This window comes from Geotrypetes seraphini, chromosome 2 (genome assembly GCF_902459505.1).
Source record: "Geotrypetes seraphini chromosome 2, aGeoSer1.1, whole genome shotgun sequence".
NCBI lineage: Eukaryota > Metazoa > Chordata > Amphibia > Gymnophiona > Dermophiidae > Geotrypetes > Geotrypetes seraphini.
The window spans coordinates 406,656,747-406,681,082 of NC_047085.1; the positions used below are offsets into that span (position 1 = coordinate 406,656,747).

At 43.6% G+C, this 24,336-nt stretch overlaps 1 protein-coding gene across 5 annotated transcripts in view; it reads left to right on the top strand.

The window, feature by feature from the left end:
• Window positions 1-24,336, top strand: part of ETV1 (ETS variant transcription factor 1) — a 167,238-nt gene that overhangs the window by 79,045 nt on the left and 63,857 nt on the right. For all 5 annotated transcript variants that reach the window (XM_033930995.1, XM_033930999.1, XM_033930997.1 and 2 more), the window contains exon 6: window positions 17,822-17,951. In XM_033930995.1, the coding sequence (XP_033786886.1) occupies window positions 17,822-17,951 (130 nt within the window). The remainder of the gene's footprint in view (window positions 1-17,821; window positions 17,952-24,336) is intronic.

Here is a 24,336-nt window from a genome sequence, read left to right on the forward strand (position 1 = left end):
TAAATGTTTTTACGCACTGATTTATTTGAATCTGTTTTAAATGATTAGTTGATTTATATGGGAGGAGATATGTTTGTTCTATAGTGCTGATGTCCACACACTGCTGTAGTTCAAAGGAAATGGGGACTGATTGCAACACACATCTAATTTGGCTGTGGGAACCAAGAGAACAAACATTGCCTTTGCTTTCAGAGCTTGACTTCTTTGATTATGTACAACCATGTGATGCAAATATAGAGAAAACTCTAAGCATCGGTATCCAATATATCTAAGACATAAGTATTCAACCGAAGGTGATGAGCATTTTGCTAACCACTGCTGGTGTTATTCCTGGATATTCAGTGTCTGGCCATGTCCAGGCTTCGGCACTGAATATCTGTTTTTTGTTGTTTTTTTTTTGCAGCACCGGCTAACACAGAGCCGGTTAAGTCGATGTACAGAACTTACATAACCGGCCATAGGTTACTGCATAAACCCCCTCTTTTACTAAGGCGCACCGGCCGATTTAGCGCGCTAAATGCTAATGTTTCCGTAGAATATAATGGACGCGTTAGCATTTAGCACGCGCTAAATCGGCTAGTGTGCCTTAGTAAAAGGACCCCAAAGTTAGGACTGAATATTTATTCAGTCCCATTTGCATGGTTACCCTGGCCGGTTAAGTGCTGACTCCGCACCAGAATGCTCCCAAAAGAGCCAATTTTAATGTAAACTGTTCTGAGCTCCCCTGGAATAAAGGTATAGAAAATGAATGAATAAATAAATGCATCGTTTTGAATATCGACCAGTAAATGTCTTGAAGTTTCCACAGACATTGCTTTACAGCTGACAGGGCCTAGATACTATCCCTGCCTTCCCTATATTCCCCTACTTTAGTACCAAATGAGGAGGCCTCCATTGGTCTATTGCAGGGGTGCCCACACTTTATGGGCTTGCGAGCTACTTTTAAAATGACTAAGTCAAAATGATCTACCAACAATAAAATTAAAAAAAACAAAACACAAAGCACACTGAAAGGCAGAGAAAATGTTAATTATTCATATTCCGGGTTTTTTCAAAGAGGTCACGGCAGATGAATCTATGCAATGTCTCCTCAGTAACAAAATACAAAAATAGACAAATACACCCCTTCCCTTTCTACTAAACCACAATAGTAGGTTTTAGCACAGGGAGTTAAGCTGAATGCCTCGTGCTGCTCTCAATGCTCATAGGCTCCCTGCGCTAAAAAACGCTATTGCAGTTTAATAAAAGGGAGCCATAGTGCAAAATATAGACAGCAGATATAAATTCTCAAAACCGATACATTTTGATCACTAAATTGAAAATAAAATCATTTTTCCTACCTTTGCTGATTGGTGATTTCATGAGTCTCTGGTTGCACTTTCTTCTTCTGACTGTGCATCCAATCTTTCTTCCTTTCTTTCAGCCTCCTGTATATTTCCTCTCCTCCAGACCTCATTCTCTCCCCCAACTTTTTCTTTCTGTCTCCCTGTTCCCCCTTCTTTCTGTCTCCCTGTCTGCCCCCTTTCTTTCTTTCTCCGTGCCCTCCCCCAAGCCACTCGGTTTGCTGCCACCGCCATCGGGGAACAGTCCCCAAGTCACCGCCGTCCCAAGCTTTCCCTGCAGAAGCGTCGCGCTGACCAGCATTCCGCTCCCTGACGTCAATTCTGACGTAGGAGAGGAAGTTCCGGGCCAACAAGGCATTTCTCCTCATTCCATCCAGCCTGAGCCCCATCTCTCCTTGATCCAGCATTTCCCTTTCTGTGTCTGTCAGAATTACCATTCCACCTATTTTCCAGCATCACCCTTCTTTGTGTCCATCTCACCTATATCCCTATCTCACCACTTTTTCAGAATCTTCATTTGTCTCTGTCCTTGTCTTTACCCCATGTTCACCATTTGCCCTTTCAATGTCTTTATCTCCCCCCCCCACACACACTTTTTCAGCATTACTTCTATGTCTCTATTCACCTCCTCTTCATGTCCCCTCTGTATCTCTATCCTTATTCAGTAGGTCCTGCTTACCCTTTCTCTTCTTTGTGTCACTATCTCCATTTTCAGCTTTCCCCCCTTTTCCTTTGTTACTGCACCCTGTAGCCAGAATCTTTCCACCCTCCCTCCACTCCGGCCCAGCCCAGTATGAAATATTTCCTTTTGTTTCCCTCCCCTCTCTCTCTCTCTCTCTTCTGCTCCCTCACCCACGAGTCCTGCATCTGGCCCTCTCCCTCTCCTGGCAAAACCCCCCTGCTCCGCGGCTCTCTTAAGCAACTCGTCAGCAGCGGTGATCAAGACAAGCTGCCGACATCGAGGCCTTCCCTCTATGAGTCCCGCCTTTGTGGAAAAAGGAAGTTGAAACAAGCGGGACTCGCAGAGGGTAGGCCCCGACGTCAGAAGCTTGTGTCCATCGCTGCTGCTGAGTTGCCGAAGAGAGCCGCGGAGCAGGGGGTGTGGCCGGAAGCAGGTAGAAGGAAGAGGGCTGCTGGAAGAGGTAGAAGTTGCGAGTATGACACCGACCCGGGCCAGGATGATTTCTTTTTCAGGCTGTTGCTGCTGCTGCTGCCGCCACCACGCCCCCCCCCCCCCCCAAATGACAAAAACAGCCTAATGCCCGGCGTCGGCGTCTTTGACGTCGGGGAGAGGAAGGCTGATAGGCCCGGTAGATCGGGACGGCAACACGAGTCTATCTCAGAGCCCGGGATGGGCTCTGGGATCGACTCAAGTTGCCTTCCTGAGCTACCGGTCGATCGCGATCGACGCGTTGGGCACCCCTGGTCTATTGGATCACTGTTAAAACATGTCCTTAAATCTGACTTAGGTTTATTTTTGTTGATGAATGGCAAGGTTTTGCCCACTGGTGCATGGAAGAATTTTCTGGTTTCATTTCATCCGAGTTTTAAGGTCTACTCGGATAATTAACCCTGTGAAGTAGTATCTAAGAATCTAAGGTTAAATTTGCAAAAGCTGAAAAGTAAATGACTTCAAGATAAATAAAAGCGTAAGAACATTTCTTTGAGGACAAACAAGACAGCAAGTCCTCTCAAATGAGCAACATCATCGGAAGTTGCTTTCCTAGTTTAAATTACTCTAGAAGCCTTTTGAGAAGCCGGACTTCAGACTTTGCATTCAGGCAGTTTCCTACTTTCACTTTTGCACTAGATCTCCCTTAATGTTTGTTATTTCACAGGCTGAATGGATAAGGAGACCATACGTCCCGTTTTGAACGGGACAGTCCCGTTTTCGGATCCCCTGTCCTGTTGTCCCCACACACAGCTTCGAGACGCCAAAATGTCCCGTTTTCAGGGACAGCGTCCCGAAGTTGTGCGCGGGGACAACGGGACAGGCGATCACTTCCTGTCCCTCCCCTGCCGCACCAAAAAAAAAAGCCTCCCTCCAGGCCCGATTTAAGTCCACCGCCGCTGCTCCTATGCTGCCTCTACTCGCACCCGGAAGCCTTCTTCCCGACGTCAATTCTGACGTTGGAGAGGACGTTCCGGGCCAGCCAATCGCTGCCTGGCTGGCTCAGAACGTCCTCTCCAATGTCAGAATTGACGTCGGGAAGAAGGCTTCTGGGTGCGAGTAGTGGCAGCAGAGGAGCAGCGGCAGTGGACCTAAATCGGGCCTGGAGGGAGGCTTTTGTTTTGCGGGGGGGGAGAGGGGGGAAAGGAGGCAGGCAGGCTGGCTGGCTGACTCTGGGGAATGGAGGGAGGCAGGCTTTGGGGGAGGTAGGTAGGCAGGCTGGCTGGCTCTGGGGGAGATAGGCAGGCAGACTGGCTGACTTTGGGGGAGACAGGCAAACTGGAGGAGGTAGGCCAGCAGGCTTTTTGGGAGGGAGTGGGACAAAGGTTAGAAGGCAGTGAGGGGACATAGGAAGGAAGGATGAAGGAAGGAGAGAAAACGGCAGAAAAGGGAGGGGGGTTGTAAGTAGAAGAAAGACTAGAGAGATAAAGGCCTGGACCAAAGGGGAAAGACAGGAGGCAGAAGCAGGACTTTAGGAGGTGCAGACAAAGGGGGAGAGCCCCTGATGAAGAGCAGAGAGAGAGACAAGATCATAACAGAGGAGGGAGAGAGGGAGACCTAGAACAAAGGTACAAAGGAGAACTGACACTGGATCTGGGGGCACTAAGGACATAGGAAGGAGGCACTGGGGGCACTAAGGACATAGGAAGGAGGCGCTGGGGACACTAAGGACATAGGAAGGAGGCACTGGGGGCACTAAGGACAGGAAGGAAGGAGGGAGGGAATAGAAAGGGATAATTGTTGGGCCTGAGTGCAGAAAGAAATGAAAGATAGGATGCACAGTCAGAAGGAAACGAACCAGAGACTCATGAAATCACCAGACAGCAAAGGTAGGAAAAATGATTTTATTTTCAATGCAGTGATAAAAATGTGTCAGTTTTGAGAATTTATATCTGCTGTCTATATTTTTTTACTATATTTGTCTATTTTTCTATAGTTACTGAGGTGACATCGTTGAAAACCCCCCAAATATAAATGATAATTAACATTTTCTCTGCATATAGGGTGCTTTGTGTTTTTTAAAATTTTATGGTTACCATTATGAAATAATAAGATATTGTGTGTACATGAAAAATGAATGGAAGAAATTAGGGGCGGGGCTAGTATGTGATTGGGGGTGGGGCTAGGGTGGGATTGGGGTGGGGCTAGGGTGGGATTGGGGCGGGACTGAATATTAATAGATGTCCCATTTTGATGAAAAAAATAAATGGTCACGTTATGAATGGATATATCCTGGTGTTTTCATTTGAGCAGTGCTTCTTAAATCCAGTACCCTGCCAGATAGATTTTCAGGATATTACAGAAATTTACAAGCACTGGCTCTTTGGTATGCAAATCAGTATCATTCATATTCATTATAGATATCCTGAACACTGGACTGGCTGGGTGTTCACCAAGAACTGGGTTGAAAGGCACTGCTGTAGTGTTCAAATGTTCTTTTTTTTTTTCTCTCTTTCCCGTCATGTAGACTTGAAAGCATTTTCCCCATTAGCTGACATTTTCAGTTGCATTTGTTTTCTTTCTTTCTTTCTTTTTTTTTTTTTTTTGTTTTAACATACCTATTCAGACCTGGTTAAAGGTCTGGTGGTATCCAGTCAGGTATACTTTTTTTAAAATGAAGTAATTTGCTTTTGCTGTGACTGTGGCTTTATTTTTTGATTACATGTTCAAGAAAAAAGCTTCCAGTAACCTAAGAAATGTAGGCGGTGTGGTGGTTGCATTGTCTTGAGCCCAATCACAAACCTTCTTAATGTCGTCCGTACTCTCAGTTGACAAAGGTGAATCATGGCAGTGAAGATTTGAGGATCTTTGTTGTTAAGACTTCACCCATTCAACTGTGACTGGGTTGTAGTCATCTCAAATACTAGTGCAGGGGTCTCCAAAGTACAGCCCGTGGGCCACATCTGGCTTGTGATATGATCTTAGCCAGCCTGTAAAAGAATTGTGTGGAAATGCACCAATTGGACTAATTTTCCAATGAGAACCCGCAAAAAAAAAACAACCCAATGGGTGTTCATAGATTTCAAATGCATTAATTAAAATTATGTTCAAAATACTCGTATACTGATATTCCATATTATGTTAATACTAGTATTTTAGCCCGTTACATTAACGGGTGCTAGAATAAATGTCTATCTTTATTTCTGTCTCTCTCTTTCCCTCCCGCTGTCTTTCTTTCCGTCTGTCTCTCTCCCTGGCCCCCTTTGTCTGTCTGTCTTTCTGTGTCTCTCCCTGCCCCTGTGTCTTTCTTCTTTTCTTTCTGTCTCCCTTCCTCCCGCTGTCTGTCTTTCTTTCTATCTGTCTCTCTCCCTGCCTCCTATGCAGCAGCATTTCTCTCCCCCCACTTCCCTATGCAGCAGCCACAGCAGCAGCATTCCCTACCCCTCCATTTCCCTCCCCCCACACCACTTCCCTGTGCAGCAGCAGCGTTTCCCCTACCTCCCCTTTCTCTTCCTGCAGTTTGGCCAGCTCCCTTACTGCCCCCCCCTTCCCGCGGTCCCGACAAACCTGCCAATTCCAGCAGCATGTGCAGCACTCTACACACGCTGCTTCGGGGCTTTCTACTGCCCTGATTTACTCTTGCACATCCCTGATGACATCATCAGAGACGCATCAGAGCAAATCAGGGCAGTAGAAGGCCCTGAAGCAGCATGTGTAGAGTGCTGCACACGCTGCTGGAATCGGCAGGTTTGTAGTCAGGACCGTGGGAAGGGAAGGGGGAGGCAGTAAGGGAGCCATGTCTCTGTCCGGCCAGCCAAAGTTCATTTTTTAGTTCAAAGCCGACCCTGCGTCTCCTCTCTCGATCCCCGCCAGAGTCGGAAGTCTTCTCCGACTCTGGTGAGGTTCGATAGAGGAGCTGCGGCGGGGGCTTTGAACAAAAAAATGAACTTTGTCTGGCCGGAGCTGGCAAGCCCGCTGCAAGACAGAGAGATCCGTGGTAAGTGCGCATGCGCACTCTGCCGGCCACGGAACTACAGATCAGGCAACACGGCGTTAAGAGTGCGCATGCGCGCTTACCATTTTATTATTATAGATTAATATTATTCACAGCTTTATTTAATACTGAATCGTAATTATATGCTTCGTGATATTTCTTCGTACTTGTTTGGCCTTGATCAACAGTGTCTATTTGCGGCGTTGTAGGTAGCTCTGGTGCTATGACTAATCTTATAATTAGTGTTTCAAAATTTTAACCTTAGTTTAATAAGATTTTAAAAGCACAAAAACAGTTCCATCATTCACATTAATGGTTTTTATTATAATTTGTGATGAAAATATGAGAATTTGCTGGTAGTTTTCATTGTCATTAATATGTGATAATTTAATCTCACATGCTCTATAATGAGTTTATAAAATTTTCAGATTTCAATAAAACTCATATATCTAGAGTTATTTTATATTTTCTTTTTTGTTTACTATGGCCCACTGAAAGTGCTGAAATACCCAATGTGGCCCTCATGGCGAAAAGTTTGGAGACCCCTGGACTAGTGGATCCTGGAGGTAGTTCAGTGAGTCTACGATCTGGATCTCACAGAGCCCATTTCATATGTTTTGGGGTGTGGGTTTTTTTCAGTGTCTTCCTCTTTGCGTCTTAAGAGAGAGTGGCTATCTAGGATATGCAACAATTGAGGCGCTGAAAAGTTCTTAACCCAACCAAGAAGAAAATGACATGGATATGGTTCAATCAATGAACTGAAACAACGTCAAAACATAGAATTTTGTTTCTGCAAATTGGCACTTAACAAATAAGATAACACTTTTTTCAGCTACAGTGGCAAAATAATGCTCAGCATGTAAGAAGTTGTTTGGTTGGGTTGAGAACTTTTCAACACTCCCTCGTAGCTTCTGGACAAGGGGTGTCTAACTTTTTGGCTTCCCTGGGCCACATTGGCCGAAAAAAATGTTTCTGGGGCTGCGAAAACGATGCAGCAAGACAGAGGAGGGAGCCGGCAAGACGGTAAACACCCAGGGGCAGCAGAGGAAAACACTGCATTGCCCTCGACCAGGGCCGCACAAAATACTTCACTGGGCTGCATGCGGCCCTCAGGCCACAGGTTGGACACTGCTGTTCTAGACTGTAAGCTGTAAAGCAAACAAACAAAAATTTTTTTTTAACTTACCGGATGTGTATATGTGTGGTTAATGCTGGGTTTGTGAACCCATTATTGTGGGCCAAATGCTCAGGGGGCTTGAGTGCGGGTGTTAATGCGTGTGGTAAATATGGCCACAAATTTTATTGAATTGTATTGCAATGGATGTTAATAAGGTCAGTAAGTTTTCCTTCTCAATGCACAGATGGAAAAGATGGTTTGTAATACAGAGATTTTACCAGGTCAGAGGAAGTGTCAATTTTTCAGACTGGACTACTGAATTTGTCGTCTTTCGTAAGCAGAAGGAGGCTCTTGCAAGTTAAGGCAGACAGGAAGTAACAACATGCACACGTCCAAGCAAAATCCAAAGTAAAAGCACATATCTGCGCCTGTTCTCCTGCATCTAAATATAAGCCTTGCAAAAATCCCATATGCTAGTAATATTTGTGATGCTCATATTTAAGTAATTAAGAAAAAAAAAAGCACTCGTGTGTACCGACACATTAGTTTTTGTCTGGATATGCGCACAAGAGTTGTGCTTACCGCAAAATATTTGTGCGCATATACCAGACATTCGCCCCTCCCCCCACACACTTTTGGTTTAATAGCGCCATTTAACCACACAGAATTTAAATACAATTTGTTTTGAGCATTGCTTTGCTTTTGTTTTTTTTTGTATTGCTGTTATATTGACATATCTGTGCGCGTCTTTGAGATTTTGACCACTCAATAACTTTGCAATCATTTGCCAGTGTTAAAGATCTGGATTACACAGAGTTTTGTATTTTAAAGGCATTCGCAGACTTCTTACGAGGCTCATTGACTATTAGCATCTCTGGCTGGCTGTAACTAAGATAAAGTACCTCCGTTAAATAAATTTTGGCCTGCTATGTTTTTTTTTCTCTCTTTAGATGAAATGAAGGAGTTCATTGACTTGATTTTACACACCCATAAACTGGAAGAGAAGTGGGTGGGGGCAGTAACCTTTAATTAAAAATACAGCCAGTATAAATGCCTTCTATCTAGCATCTCTGCTCTGGGTTTAGGATGGTACAGTAAGCCAAATAAAATGTTATGTAGCAGTTGAGACAGCAGGCTGGAGCCGTATTGAGTGAAAGTAATTTAATTAGTGTTGATCATGACTCCAGATGATGGTGATTTGATAAGGAATAATTTAGTACTTAACGGCCTTTTACATCCACCAACTCCATGTGGGAAGGTAAAACAAATTGTGCAAAATGAATGTGCTGCTTTCTCTTGTGAGTGTGCCAGTGGGCTGGAAAACTGCCTGTTAGCAGAAGAACAGGCTCTCTGCAGTATGATAAAATACCAGATTGGCCCGCAGTTCAGAGCTGTAGCGGGAGCTTCCATCCTGTAGCTTTGAAAAATGAAAATTAAAGAAGGGAAGCAGCTTTCAAAAATGGTTAGATTTTACATCATCGTGAGGTTTTTTTTTGTTTGTTTGTTTGTTTCCCCTAAGTAAAAGAATTGTAGAACAAGGACAACAGAAGTGGTGGTACAAGATGAATGGAAAAAACAAGTGGTTCTCCTGTGCATTAGGTATTTTATCACATTCCATCTTCATAAAAATGACATCGGTGCAGTAGACCACAAAAAAAATAAATAAATAAAAACCTGAAGTATGATTTGCAAGTCTAGCAACTGCTGGTAAACACCTCACTGAATTAGCACCCAACCTTCTGTAATAGGTTTATAATTTATTTTTAGTATTTATACACCATTTATAGCCTGAGTGGTTTACATTCAGGCAGTCAAGTATTTCTCCCTACCTGTCCAGGTGGGCTCACAATCAGACTAACGTCCCTGGGACAGTCGTGTTAAGTGATTTGCCATGGGTCACAAGGAGCAGCACTGGTTTTGAACCTGCAACCTCAGGGTGCTGAAGCTACTGCTTTAACCACTAGGCCACTCCTCTACACCTAATGCCCTTGAATCGTTTGCTAAGAAGTGGTTGCACTTCCGTTAATTTTGTTTGCATGCTTTCTGCTGGAAAAGCAGCTGCCTAAAGAAAGGAAAGTTAAATACTGCTTCGATAGGATGCCTTCTAGATAGGTTATAGCATTTTTTGGGTCATTTTTGTTTTGTTAAGTTTGTAAAACTTGGACATACTGGTGTTTCATTTCTATAGCAACTTGCAATAGTGCTGGTATATTGATCATAATAAAATGAGATTGATTAAGGGACAAATTTTCAAAGGGAACTAGCCACCTAACAATAGAAAAATGCAAACTGGATTGGCCATTTTGAAAACTGTTGGCATCCGAGTGACTGTATTTATCTATTTCACCCTATTAGCTGGTTATATTTAGCCATTTTATTTTAAAGGATGATCCCAGGGTGAAAGGTTAGATGAAAAAAAGTTAGGTGGCTAACACTAATTTTCAGTTTTAACTTGGCTGCAGCAAGAGCTAGCTTAAATATAGCCACTGTTGCAGTTTACTGAACCAGTATCCAGCCTTTCACTTAAAGGCCCCTTCTGGACACTTCCCATTCCTTCTTCCAGCCATCCATTTTCATATAAATGATCCTTGTAACAGTTTTTCAACCCTACTCTCATCTACCAGAACTTTCTCAAAGATGAGCCGGCACCTCTTATCAGCTTGGCGTCCAATGGTTTTCTGCCACTAGGTATTAATAGAGCTACATTGGACAGCAGGATGGTAGATCAGCTGAGTTGGCTATAGAGCTTTTGGGGGGAGAGTATATAGGGGGTAGGGAGCTCAAAAATCATTTGGTTGGTCTTTTTATTATATCAGTGAGTGACTGGAAGGACACCTTTTGAGGGTGGGGAGGTGCTTTTTGTATAAGATGTTTGGGTGGGAGAGGTGTGTCTGTCTTGGTGGCCTTGGGGGCATGGGTAGATCCTTGAAAGGAGAAGGGTTAGCACTTTTTTCTCAATGCTAGCTTGCTACATTTAGCTCCAAAGTCTAAGTGGCTTAAATATAGGCCATCTAAATTTAGACCTTCTAAAACCTGGTTGCCTAGGTCATGAGCTCAGCATCCTTTTGAAAATTGACCTGTTAACCAGTATATTTACTTAATTGTTACAAGCTGCCTCTGTTTTTACAACTGTACCGTATTTTCACGCAAATAACACGCACCCGTATAAAACGCGCACACGGATATAGCGCGCAGAAATCACGATGATTTGCACAAAAACTTTGATATACCGCGCTCACGGGTATACCGCGCATGCTGCCCGACGCTCCTTTCGCCCGCCCTGACTTTCCGTGCGCTGTCCCGACTCTCCGTTCACCCCCCCTGACTTCCGTGCACTGTCCCCCCTTGAAGGTCTGTCCCCATCCTGAAAGCCTGATGCCCCCCCCCGACGTCCGATACATCCCTCCTCCCCCCCCGAAGGACCGCCGACTCCCCAACAATATCGGGCCAGGAGGGAGCCCAAATCCTCCTGGCCACGGCGACCCCCTAACCCCACCCCGCACTACATTACGGGCAGGAGGGATCCCAGGCCCTCCTGCCCTCGACGCAAACCCCCCTCCCCCCCAAGAACCTCCGACCGCCCCCCAGCCGACCCGCGATCCCCCTGGCGACCCCCACGACCCCCCCACCCCCCTTCCCCGTACCTTTGGTAGTTGGGCCAGAAGGGAGCCCAAACCCTCCTGGCCACGGCGACCCCCTAACCCCACCCCGCACTACATTACGGGCAGGAGGGATCCCAGGCCCTCCTGCCCTCGACGCAAACCCCCCTCCCCCCCAAGAACCTCCGACCGCCCCCCAGCCGACCCGCGATCCCCCTGGCGACCCCCACGACCCCCCACCCCCCTTCCCCGTACCTTTAGTAGTTGGCCGGACAGACGGGAGCCAAACCCGCCTGTCCGGCAGGCAGCCAACGAAGGAATGAGGCCGGATTGGCCCATCCATCCTAAAGCTCCGCCTACTGGTGGGGCCTAAGGCGCGTGGGCCAATCAGAATAGGCCCTGGAGCCTTAGGTCCCACCTGGGGGCGCGGCCTGAGGCACATGGTCGGGTTGGGCCCATGTGCCTCAGGCCGCGCCCCCAGGTGGGACCTAAGGCTCCAGGGCCTATTCTGATTGGCCCACGCGCCTTAGGCCCCACCAGTAGGCGGAGCTTTAGGATGGATGGGCCAATCCGGCCTCATTCCTTCGTTGGCTGCCTGCCGGACAGGCGGGTTTGGCTCCCGTCTGTCCGGCCAACTACTAAAGGTACGGGGAAGGGGGGTGGGGGGGTCGTGGGGGTCGCCAGGGGGATCGCGGGTCGGCTGGGGGGCGGTCGGAGGTTCTTGGGGGGGAGGGGGGTTTGCGTCGAGGGCAGGAGGGCCTGGGATCCCTCCTGCCCGTAATGTAGTGCGGGGTGGGGTTAGGGGGTCGCCGTGGCCAGGAGGGTTTGGGCTCCCTTCTGGCCCAACTACCAAAGGTACGGGGAAGGGGGGTGGGGGGGTCGTGGGGGTCGCCAGGGGGATCGCGGGTCGGCTGGGAGGCGGTCGGAGGTTCTTGGGGGGGAGGGGGGTTTGCGTCGAGGGCAGGAGGGCCTGGGATCCCTCCTGCCCGTAATGTAGTGCGGTGTGGGGTTAGGGGGTCGCCGTGGCCAGGAGGGTTTGGGCTCCCTTCTGGTCCGATATTGTCGGGAAGTCGGCGGTCGTTCGGGGTGGGGGTGCGAGTGGTCCTGCCGGGGGGGGGGTGTATCGGACGTCGGGGAGTCGGCCGGGCAAGAGGGCTTGGGCTCCCTCTTGCTCCGATCGTGGATGCGGGTGTGGGTGGGAGCGCGTGCGAGCGTTCGTTCGGGGTGGGGGTGCGAGTGGTCCTGCCGGGGGGGGGGGGATGTATCGGACGTCGGGGAGTCGGCCGGGCAAGAGGGCTTGGGCTCCCTCTTGCTCCGATCGTGGATGCGGGTGCGGATGGGAGCGCGTGCGAGCGGTCGTTCGGGGTGGGGGTGCGAGCGGTCCTGCTGGGGGGGTGAATCGGGCGTCGGGCGGGGTGGGAACTATGTTTTAAAACTTTGGTATACCGCGCTCACGCATATAACGCGCGAGGGGTGTGCGCGGTAGGTAAAAACGCGTATAACGCGCGCGTTATATGCGTGAAAATACGGTAATTTATCATCCAAATGTATAAGATACAGTTGAGTAAACTTGTGCATAATATTAAAATGAATCCTCAGAATTATAAAGCAGAAAAAAAAAATATATTACTAGTATTTCATGGGCTATAAATAAGTTTATGAAACCTTTCAGTAATGTGAGCCTTAAAGAGGCTGGTGTTTATCCTTTGGTTCGACTCTTGGGCACAGCATATTCTGACGGTTGAAGACATTAACATCCGGGTAAATAGTATGTCCATAGAAGATTATTACAAATTAAAGTACCATCCATTCATCCTAGGAAGCAAATTTCATGTTTGTTTTCTAAAAAAAAGCAGTTAGCATGAATAATTTGAGACTTAATAAGGGTAATTTTGTGAGTGCAATCAAAGAAGTTTACATATTCTATGCTGGTACTTTGTCTGTCGTTATACCTCCTAGTGAGGATAAGGTCAAAATTTCAATACAAGAATGTATATATATAAATTTACACTTGCTCTTAACCACATACACATTTAATACCCCTACATACACTTTCAGAGATATGCACATACATACAAATCTCTTAACCCTGCCCCATATGCCTCAGTTGGGGTAAAAATTTGTAACCTCTTCCTTCAATTGACTGCCAATAAAGTTGCATTGGTAAAATATAGCAGTTTATACAATGTTATTAAATATTCAATAGATATATTTATTAGATACTTCAATTTTTGTTTTAAGTCTTTCATAATATGCCAACCTCCAACCAATTGATTCGTGGTTGAGGCATTTCCTGGCACATTGATCCTCATCAGACTTGTTTTCAGAAAAGATTTTTTTGAATTGAATTGAATTGAATTGATAAGTATTTCTAAAGTGCTTCTTTCAGTGCAATAAATAGTTCTAAAAAAAACCCAAACCCTCCAATACTTAGGAAACTTTATATATTGTACTTAATTTTATATTTTGTACTTCGCTTTTCATGCTTGCTGATCGCATGAGTCGCTATTAGTTAATCTTAAACGTCGACTAGGGACCTGTACTTTCCGACATGTTTTGCCACAGGCTTTATCAAGAAGAAGTCTCCTGTGAAATGAAGCAAGTAGATAAAGATCATTAGTTACTAAATCCTTTTACAAAAAAATCTCATTAAATCGATTCAGTCCAATTTTAAAGTTGTAGCAATCATAAAGTTACCCCTTCAGTGTTGATCCGCTGCATCCCGACCAAGCTTCTAAAGTGCTAAGATGGCTGCGGCGTTTTTTCTTTAGACTTTTAATCTCGTGAGTTAATATACGTCGTTGATGATTTCATCTAAGCCTGGAAGATTCAAAAAACAAAAACTTTATACCAATGTCATCCATTCTATCTCCTGGTTGAGTCCAAAAGGAGTCACCGTATTCAAAGTGAAAATCCAACGTTGTTCAATGTTATTAAGTCTCCTTTCGTAATTTCCTCCTTCCCACCCTTCTTTTATGTGATCAATGATTCGCCATTGGATATCGTCCACTGTGTGAGCCTTGTCCAACCAATGTTGAACTAACAGAGCTTGGGTATTGCCTGTGTTGATTCTAGACTTATGTTCTGTTAAACGCACCTGAATTGGGAACTGCTACGTCCAACATAAATCATGCCACAAGGGCATATAATTGCATACACTACATTATGTGACTTGCATGTGGTGTGAGAATGAGATTCAATTATGATGTTCCTATTGGGGGGAGACCATCTCTCCCCCTCATTGGCAGCGTCCATATCTGGCATGATATTTATTTACCTCAGACCTTGAATATTCCTTGTACCAATTCTTGGATAATTTTTCTCCCACATTTTGTCCTCTACTAAAGACAATTTAATGACATTCTGTAATTGGTTGAACTCTTTAGATCCTCAAATAAAGTTTACCATGTCCAGTAACGCTGAGAGGATCAAATATTTTGATATGATGATTTTCAAAGATCAAGACACTTCTATGCTATCATAGTCATCACCCCCAGAGATTAAAATCCAATCTCCCAGTGGGACAATTCTTAAGATTAAAACAATTATGCACAGACAAGGGGGAATTTTGCAGACAAGTTAAGATGTTGGAGACACGGATAGCCCAGAGACGCTATCCAAAGAAATATATTAGAAAAGCTTATTTACGAGCAAAATTTGCTAATTGTGAACTGCTATTACAGCCTCAACAAGCACAATCTACCCTCTGAAGAATCATCTACATCTATTGATCCATTGGGACTTATTGTAGAACAACAGAACAACTCTGATGACGAACAAATAGTATGTGTTATTCCGTACTACGATCATTCCTCTGTATTGATAAGCAGCATGAGAAAACACTGGCACATTATCCAACTGGCAGCTCCATTTTTTCGTGAGTTTCCAATTATCGCTTATAGTAGAGGACATAATTTGGGAGAAAAATTATCCAAGAATCGGTACGAGGAATATTCACGGTCTGAGGTAAATAAATATCATGCCAGATGTGGACGCTGCCAATGGTGTGACAAGACCATTGAGGGGGAGAGATGGTCTCCCCCAATAGGAACATCACAATTGAATCTCATTCTCATACCACATGCAAGTCACATAATGTAGTGTATGCAATTATATGCCCTTGTGGCATGATTTATGTTGGACGTAGCAGTTGCCCAATTCAGGTGCATTTGACAGAACACGTCTAGAATCAACACAGGTAATACCCAAGCTCCGTTAGTCCAACATTGGTTGGACAAGGCTCACACAGTGGACGATATCCAATGGCAAATCATTGACCACATAAAAGAAGGGTGGAAGGGAGGAAATTAGGGAAGGAGAATTAATAACAGTGAACAACGTTGGATTTTCACTTCAAATTCGGTGACTCCTTTTGGACTCAACCAGGAGATAGAATGGATGACATTGATATAAAGTTTTTGTTTTTTGAATCTCCCGGGCTTAGATGACATCATCAATGACGTATATTAACTCACGAGATTAAAAGTCTAAAGAAAAAACGCCGTGGCCATCTTAGCACTTTAGAAACTTGGTCGGGATGCAGCGGATCAACACTGAAGGGGTAACTTTATGATTGTTACAACTTTAAAATTAGGCTGAATCGATTTAATGAGATTGTTTTGTAAAAGGATTTAGTAACTAATGATCTTTATCTACTTCCTTCATCTCACAGGGGACTTCTTCTTGATAAAGCCTGTGGCGAAACATGTCAGAGAGTACAAGTCCCTAGCCAACGTTTAAGATTAACTAATAGCGACTCATGCGATCAGCAAGCATGAAAAGCTAAGTACAAAATATAAAATTAAGTACAATATATAAAGTTTCTTAAGTATTGGAGGTGGCTTTTTTTAAGAACTATTTATTGCACTGAAATAAGCACTTTAGTAGCACTTTAGAAATACTTATCAATTCAATTCAAAAATATTTTTTCTGAAAACAAGTCTGATGAGGATCAATGTGCCAGGAAATGCCTCAACCAGGAATCAATTGGTTGGAGGTTGGCATATTCTGAAGACTTAAAACAAAAATTGAAGTATCTAATAAATAAATCAGTTGGAGTAAAGTCATGTGTGTATACAGTGACATATGGGAAAGTGGAGCGCCCCAGATGCTGACTGGTGGCATAAGGACCTCTCCTCCCCTACCCCTTGGCGATGGGGTGGGTCTCTGAAATGCACTTCTCCTGCTACCTCTTCAATTCTTCACCAGCAGTGAACAGATTTTCCCATCTACTGCTCAGGCTGACCTCATCCCTCCCACTGACTTCATTTCCTGTTCATGGAACCAGGAAGTGATGTCAGAAGGAAGGCTCAGCTTGCACGAGCTGCAGGTAGGAGAGCTTGCTTGTTGCCAGTGAAGATTTGAAGAGATACAGGGGATAGGAGTAGAAGGCATAGCGGGAAAGAGTGCATTCGGGTGGGTGCTTGCGCATGGCATGGCGAAGCCGGGTGCTTCCGCCCCTTGTTACACCATTGTAATTTTATGCACTTTCCATATGTTAAATTGCATTACTGGCTATTTTCTTGCATAAAGCATTGCTCTCCATACAGAAATGTATTTTTAAAATTGTCCTCTAAGCCAGTGAAAAGGGAACATTTTTGAAAGATTAATATAATGTGTTCTAAGTGGATCACTAGACTGAAACAAAACATATGTGAGTAGAAACAAACGTACATACACCAGACAGACAAAAGTAACAAGAGGAAAAAGGGGAGAACTACAATCAGTAAAGGAAAGAACAAATAAGGGAAGAACAGTAAAGAGAGGGTAGACTTGAAAAATAACAAAGAGATTGTTGCATTAATGAGGGCAGTTATGTATCAAAAGCATCTATGAATAGGAAAGTCTTCAACTTAATCTTGAAAGGTCCTACGGAAGTTTCTTCCCTTATATAGTTGGGAATGGAATTCCAAAGGGAAGGTGCTGTTACTGCAAAATTATTGGATCTTAAAGTGTTAATATATAGATAGATAGATAGATAGATTTTTTTTTTAAGTTCATGAAAATTTTATTGAATTTCATTAACATCACAGGAAAATACAGGAGCAACAGTCTTAAAATGCGTACAGTTGCAGAAAGATGGCTCACAGTGCTTCTGCAATAATATATTTTAAGGATGGAATATTAAGGAGATTTTGAGCTGCAGAAAGGAGGACTTAGGTTTCATGTCAGGTTTTCCGTTTCCTAGTCTGGCTGAGGCTTGGGAGGCTGCAAGGGTAGTATCCATACCTCCTTGAGAAGGTAGGGAATCTTAACTATAGCTTGAGTAACACCTAGCAGCTAGAATTATGGTTGACCTTGGTTGAATTTTGGAAGTAACTGGTTTGTGGTCCTCGGCCAAAGGCTGTTATAGCAATCTCTGGGCTAAGTGCAGTGGAATAAGGATTTAAAACAAGAAGATGAGAAGAGAACCCTAGGAAATTGTGACTAAAGACTCATTGCAACAGATCTTTCCAAACGAGGTATAAGGAGAAAACCAACAGTCCCAAAAAAGTGTTCATTTCTCCCTTTTTTTTATGTATGCTGAAAAAAATTAAGTTGTGAAATTGTAGCCCAATGAAATATTGCTGTAGTGTAATTTATAGCAGTCTGGTTTTCCCAATTAACGCTTGCTATTTCTGCATTCATGTTTTTAATTTACATTTTCTTCCATTATAGTGGCTTTTCATAGTCTCCCATTGAAAATCAAGAAAGAACCACATAGCCCTTGTACAGAACTCAGCTCTGCTTGCAGTCAAGAACAGCCATTCAAGTTCAGCTATGGGGAAAAGTGCCTGTACAATGTCAGGTAAGATAGCAAGCGATAGATTTCTGGTCCATGCAAATAAACACTACAGATTAACAAAACTATCACATGGTTTATTAGAGTTGCATTATCATCTGGTGCTGCCTGAACATATAGTATCTGACTTCTGTGGTATATGTTGAGTGGAAGCAATAACAACCATACCCTTTGCAGAACATACTGATAGAGGCGGGGGTGAGAGCCCAGAATTGGTTCAGAACCCTATCAGGTCAGTATTTTAAAGCACTTTTGAAGTTGAAGGTGGTACAAAAACACAGAATTGGCTTTTTTTTTTGTAATGTCCATAGCACTTAATCACATAATTTTGGATTTTTAAGCGACTAAATTGCCAAAATTATCCATATTTAAAAGCAGGTTTTGAGGCAGACCAAGGATGGGGGTCAAGTTATCCATTCAGCAACAAAGTTCAGGTTCATTTGGTGTTTGATATAAAGCCCATCGATACAACCATCTGAGAGATTCACAATCAGTTCACAATCTAATTGGGTATTCTAAGTATTTTCCCTATCTGTCCCAGTGGGCTCATATATAACTATGGTACCTGGGACACTAGAGGGTTAAATGACTTGCCCAGGAACACAAGGAGTGGCACTAGGTTTGAACCCACAATCTTAGGGTGCTGAGGAAGCAGCTCTAACCACTAGTCCATTCCTTCACTTAGCCTTTAAACAGAGAACTTAAGCACACAAAAAAGGACTTTTATAAAACTACCCTGTAGCCTATGTGCACATATACGCTGATAGGATGGCCACAGCCATCCTTGGGGGTTTAGTTTGGGAGGAACAGAGGCAGAATTATGACATATCTGTGAATTATATGAAATACACGAGTACATGCATTCATACCTGCTTCGAAGCAGGTGGAAATGTGTGCATTGGCATTGAGGCCGGATCTGGATGGCACATAGGAACCTATATTGCTTTTGTAAAATAGGCTTCTGATAAATGCCTTTTTTAATAACTGGACACTTAGGGGCAAATTCTATAAATGGTGTAGACGGTAGTAGGCGTCTAACCAGCCGATCAGAACGTACATTTAAAAAAAAAAATCCCATTGCAGGCTGCCTACATTGTAGGTGTCTTTGCAAGCCTAGGTGTGGGCGTGTTTTCCCCCGGAAATGGCCTTAAGTGAGCTTAGGCGGCCCTAGGTGTCTCCTTAGGACCGCGATAAGTGCCTGAAATGTAGGCCAGCAAAATGTAGGCCGCGGCTGCTGAACTGATCGTGGCAAGGGAATTTCCCTGCTGCGGTCAGTTTAGCGGCCACGGCAGGGAACCCATCCCCCCATGAAGACTACCAGCAGGAGGATTGCCCAGTCCATCTTGCCGGAACTCCCAAATGTCTGCCCCCCCTCAAATGTCCAAGGCAGTTATGATTTTATATTGAACTTATTTTATTAAAGTATAAAAAGAAACAATATTCTGTACAAATTGTCATTTTATAAACACAAATAATACAGAGCAAGGATCAACAAAACCCCTGTCTCCCCTCCCTCCCCTTCACAAATATCCCCTCCACTATTGAGAAAACTGAATAAACCAAATTTTCACAGAATGCTACACAGAAAAATCATGCTAACAGAATACCACAGTCACACCTGACAGGAACAGTGTTAGGGGAGTGCAACTAGGTCCCCTGTTCCAAGAGAACCCTAAGCCATCTGAAAGCTAAAGAAGCATGGCCAGGATTTGCAGTCCCCAGTTATGTCTAACACCAGCTCTAGCAGGATACATATTTTAAATCTGATATTTTTAACCACAAAATAGAAAATGTATTTTTTTCTACCTTTTGCTGTCCCCTCATTTTATTCTTCAAATCATGTTGGTCTCAGGTGCTGGTCTCTGTTTTATTTTGTCTTCTATCTCTGTGCCTTCCTTCTGACTTCTGCATTAGAAGGAAGGCTCCTGGGTCAGCAGGCCGCATGCATGAGCCACCATACCACAATAATAAAAATGCAATTAATATACACAATTGTAAAAAGCCTTGCTAAAAAAATAATAATAATATCATCCAAGTCTTCACAAAAGTACATGCTTTCTTGTTACTGAATGCACTTATACATATGACCTATGAGATAATTTTATAAGAGACCTTTTATATGTATAAAATGGCATTTATGCATGAAAAATCATACATAAAAATTACCCCCTTAAAGCCCTACCCTTTACTATTCCAGATGGCCTAGCCATGAGCATGGAAGAGTTTAGTGTGCATGGTTGGACAAATAAATTAATTTACTTCTGTTACTGCTAATAGGATTTGGTTAGTGTAAGCTCTGAAAGGAACAAATGAGATATAAATGTTTTCTGAAAAAAAAAAGGCAACTCTCTTATTTATTATGGAGATGCCACTAGTATACAAAATACAAAAAAAGGTGTTTGCAATGGCACTAGAGAAATACAAGTACCTTCTATACACGGAGCACCTATTTTTCCCCCCATAAAACCATAATAAAAATGTTGGTAGATAAAACCATTTGACCCACTCAATCTGTTTGGCTTCCCCTGCCTATGGATATAATAATAACTTTATTTTTATATACCACAATACCACAAGCAGTTCAGAGCAGTTTACAGAGGAAGTGACTGTATACAGACAGAGATGTTACTCACTTCATATTGGTTGACCCTGCTCGTCTTCTTGGATACCTGATACAACAATAATGCCTATCTAGGCATATAGCTTTGTTTTTCTCTTATTTGGCCCTCTAAATGTTACAGGTAGTTAAACATATGGGGGCAATTGTATAACCAGGTACCTACCTCTATTTAGGCACCATGAGGCCACGTGGTAAGAGCTTATTCTATAACAAAACCCTAGGCACTTAGGTTCCATTATAGAATAGTAGCATAACCTGGTATTGGTGCACCTAACATCTAAGCACCCACAAATACACCAGTCACAGAGTGGGCATACATGCAGGTGCCTAAATGAAGCAGGGACATGCATAAATGCATAGTTACTCACCTGTAGCAGGTGTATCTGAGCACAGCAGGAAGTTATTTTCACATGTGGGTGAATTGAACCACAGATCCCCGTAACTATCAATTTAAGTCTTTTGAAGACTGCCTGTACCACGCATATGCCAGTGCCTTCCCATCCATTGCTGGCTCGCAGGACCATGAATTAAATAACAAAGCTAAGAAGCCAACTAGGGGAAATGGGAGGGTTGTGATAATATCTGACTGTTGTCCTCAGATAACACCTGCTACAGGTGAGTAGCTATGCTTTATCTGAGGACAAGTAGGCATGCCTCTGAGAAGAGGGTTATCAATAAGTACCATGAGCCTGGCAAAACCAAATGGGTTGGAGGGAAGTTGGCATCTAAGTAGAGAATACATTTTGTAGAACTACATGGCCGGAACTGACTATCCCATCTGGAATGATTCTCTAAACAATAGTGGGATGTGAAGGTGTGAATTGAGGACCAGATGGCTTCCTTACAGATTTCCTCAATGGGAGTAGAGTGTAGATGAGCTACTGAAGTCGCCATTGCTTGAACTTTATGTGCAGTGACACGTTCTTCAAGCGTCAACCTAGCATGAGCATAACAAAAGAAGATAGTCCACTAGCCATGTGGAGATGAAGCTCCAAGTCTGTTGAGATCGAATGACAGGAACAGCTGAGTGGAAGTTCTGTGAGGTTTGGTGCAATCCATGTAATAAGCAGTTCAATGTGGTCACCAGGGTGAGAATGTGGTCTTGGAAAGATAACAGGAAGCACGATAGATTGGTTAAGATGAAATTCCAAGATAACTTTTGAGAGGAATTTGGGATGAGTGCAGAGAACCATCCTATCATTGTATAATGTCATATGAGGTAGATCTGACATAAGTGATTGGAGTTCACTGACTCAGCATACAGAAGTGAGAATTGTGAGGAATGCCACTTTCCAAGTGAGATGTTTGAGATAGAGAATGGCATGGCGACTGTTTCCCTCGTCTAACCATGAGTAAACCGCAGGAACAGGGGAAAAAAATCAATTGGTTGCACAGGTACAGGGACAAGGCTCTTCACTGCCCCGTGGAGCGGTAAATGGCCTTGTCCCCACAGTAAAGGATCTGCCGCAAGATACCTTCCTTCCCACCCCTTCAGGTCATCAGCCCCCCTCATGATCACAGGTCCAGTAGCCCCCTCGCGAGTCCAGTAGTCCCACTCCCTCCCTATTGTAACATAGTAGATGACGGCAAATAAAGACCCAAATGGCCAATACAGCCTGCCCAATCTGAATCAATTTTTTTTAAAAATTTTAAATTAAATGAAAAAAATTTTAATTTAAAAAATTTTTAAAAAACTTTTCTTAGCTATTTCTTGGCAAGAATCCAAAGCTCTACCCAGTATTGTGCTTGGGTTTCAACTGCCAAAATCTCTGTCAAAATCGACTCCAGCCCATCTACACCCTCCCAGCCATTTAAGCCCTCCTCAGCCCATACTCCCCCAAATGGCCATATACATAGAAACATAGAAGATGATGGCATAAAAGGGCCACGGCCCAACAAGTCTGCCCACTCTAATGACCCACCCTATTAAATATTGAGCTAAGTCTGCCCAGTACTGGCCTTAGTTCAATATTTAATATTATTTTCTGATTCTAGATCCTCTGTGTTCATCCCACGCTTCTTTGAACTCCGTCACCATTTTCCTCTCCACTACCTCTCTTGGGAGCGCATTATATGCATCTCTTGGGGTAATAAACTTGAAACTTGGATTTAATACACATTTTAAGAAACTAGAAGCAATTCATAAATGGTTGGGCAATCATTGCTTTAAATTCAATGAAGATGAAATATTTTACATTTAACTAAATGATCCTATTGGGACCCTGCCACTAAATTGAATAAGCTACTACTTTGGCTAGTAAAGAAAATGAAAATTAAGAAATGGCTAGATAAAATTATAGATGCTCAAATCTGAAGAGATTGCCAACATGTTTGCCTTAGCTGTGCAAGTGTGTTAGTAGATTTGTGTGTTAAAATAGGTGGGTGAGCAAATTTTGCTAGGGCTAATGTGATATGAAGACTTACTGACCATCTAATGCTCACTGGTCTCCAAAGTATACTTACAAGTTCCATATCCCCAAAAGTTCCATATCCCCACAATCAACTATAACTTCTAGAAGATCTGAAGGCAAGTTAGAAGTTTACTGAGATACAAGAAGAAAAGAAACACCAACTTTATGTATGTACCTGTGAATGTAGAAGGGAAAAACCAAGCTGGAAAAATCACCAGTACACCACAATTGTATGTGAAATGAAAATAATAAGAGTAATAAACACTGGTTTAACTCCCTGTTGTTAAATGCTGTAAGCTCCAGCGGTACTCAAAAGAATTAAATGTTTAATACAAAGAGTGAGTAGGCCTTGCTGTACGTACCTCCATTGATCCAGCAGCCAGAAATGCTTTGGGCTACAAACAGTCTTTAGAACAAGAAACGGTCGCTGTTCAAATATAGCAAGGTTATGTAACAGACATACATTTTAATAACCCTGGATGACTTAAAGACTATACAAGTTCAAGCACAGTTCTCCAGCATGCGCATATTGCGTGCACATTTTCTGTCCTCAGCAGACAGCTACCATCACAAGATCAGTAGAGAGTCACAAATGCAGCAAAGACAAAGACCATCATTGGCATGTTTTTATAGTCTAGACCAGGGATTGGCCACGTGGCTGAGGCTCTTCTCTTGCTTCAGTGAGTTAGCAGCAGCGATTCCTACAGCTGCCTGCCACTAACCTGATAGTCTCTCCTCTGCTGCGACCCGCCCTTTGTCAGAATATCCTGTTTCTGCCTGGGCAGGATGCGACAGAGGAGAGGCTTCCGGGTTAGCGGCAGGCAGCTGTAGGAATCATCACTGACCCTTCAAAGCAATAAAGAGCATAATATTTATGAATGGGATTGGGGGGGAGGAAATATGTTGCAGGAGGGATGAGAGTGGTGAGAGAGGAAGAAATGAATATAAAGGTGGAGGGGAAGGAGAGATGGTGCATGGGGAGAGAGGGCGATATGGATATAGGGGTGGAGGGGAGGGAAAGATGGTGCATGGGGAGAGAGGACAAAATGGACATGTTGTGGGAGGGGAGGGAGAGCTGATGCATGCTGATGCTTCACACTGCTGACGCTGAACAGCTAATCCTTATTTGCTCTGATGCAGCAGTGGTATTGCCATGAAATGCTGATTTCATTACATTGTTTTTCTTATTTTCTGTAAGTACTTGAAGTTTTGTTTTTGTGTTATATGTATATATATCCATATCGCATTAAAAATTGTATCTCAACCCCTCTTCTCTACACAGTATGGTTCTTTGTAAATCTTGGATAAAATGTAAATCTAGGTAAAATGGCTCTTTGCTTTAAAAAGGTTGCTGACCCCT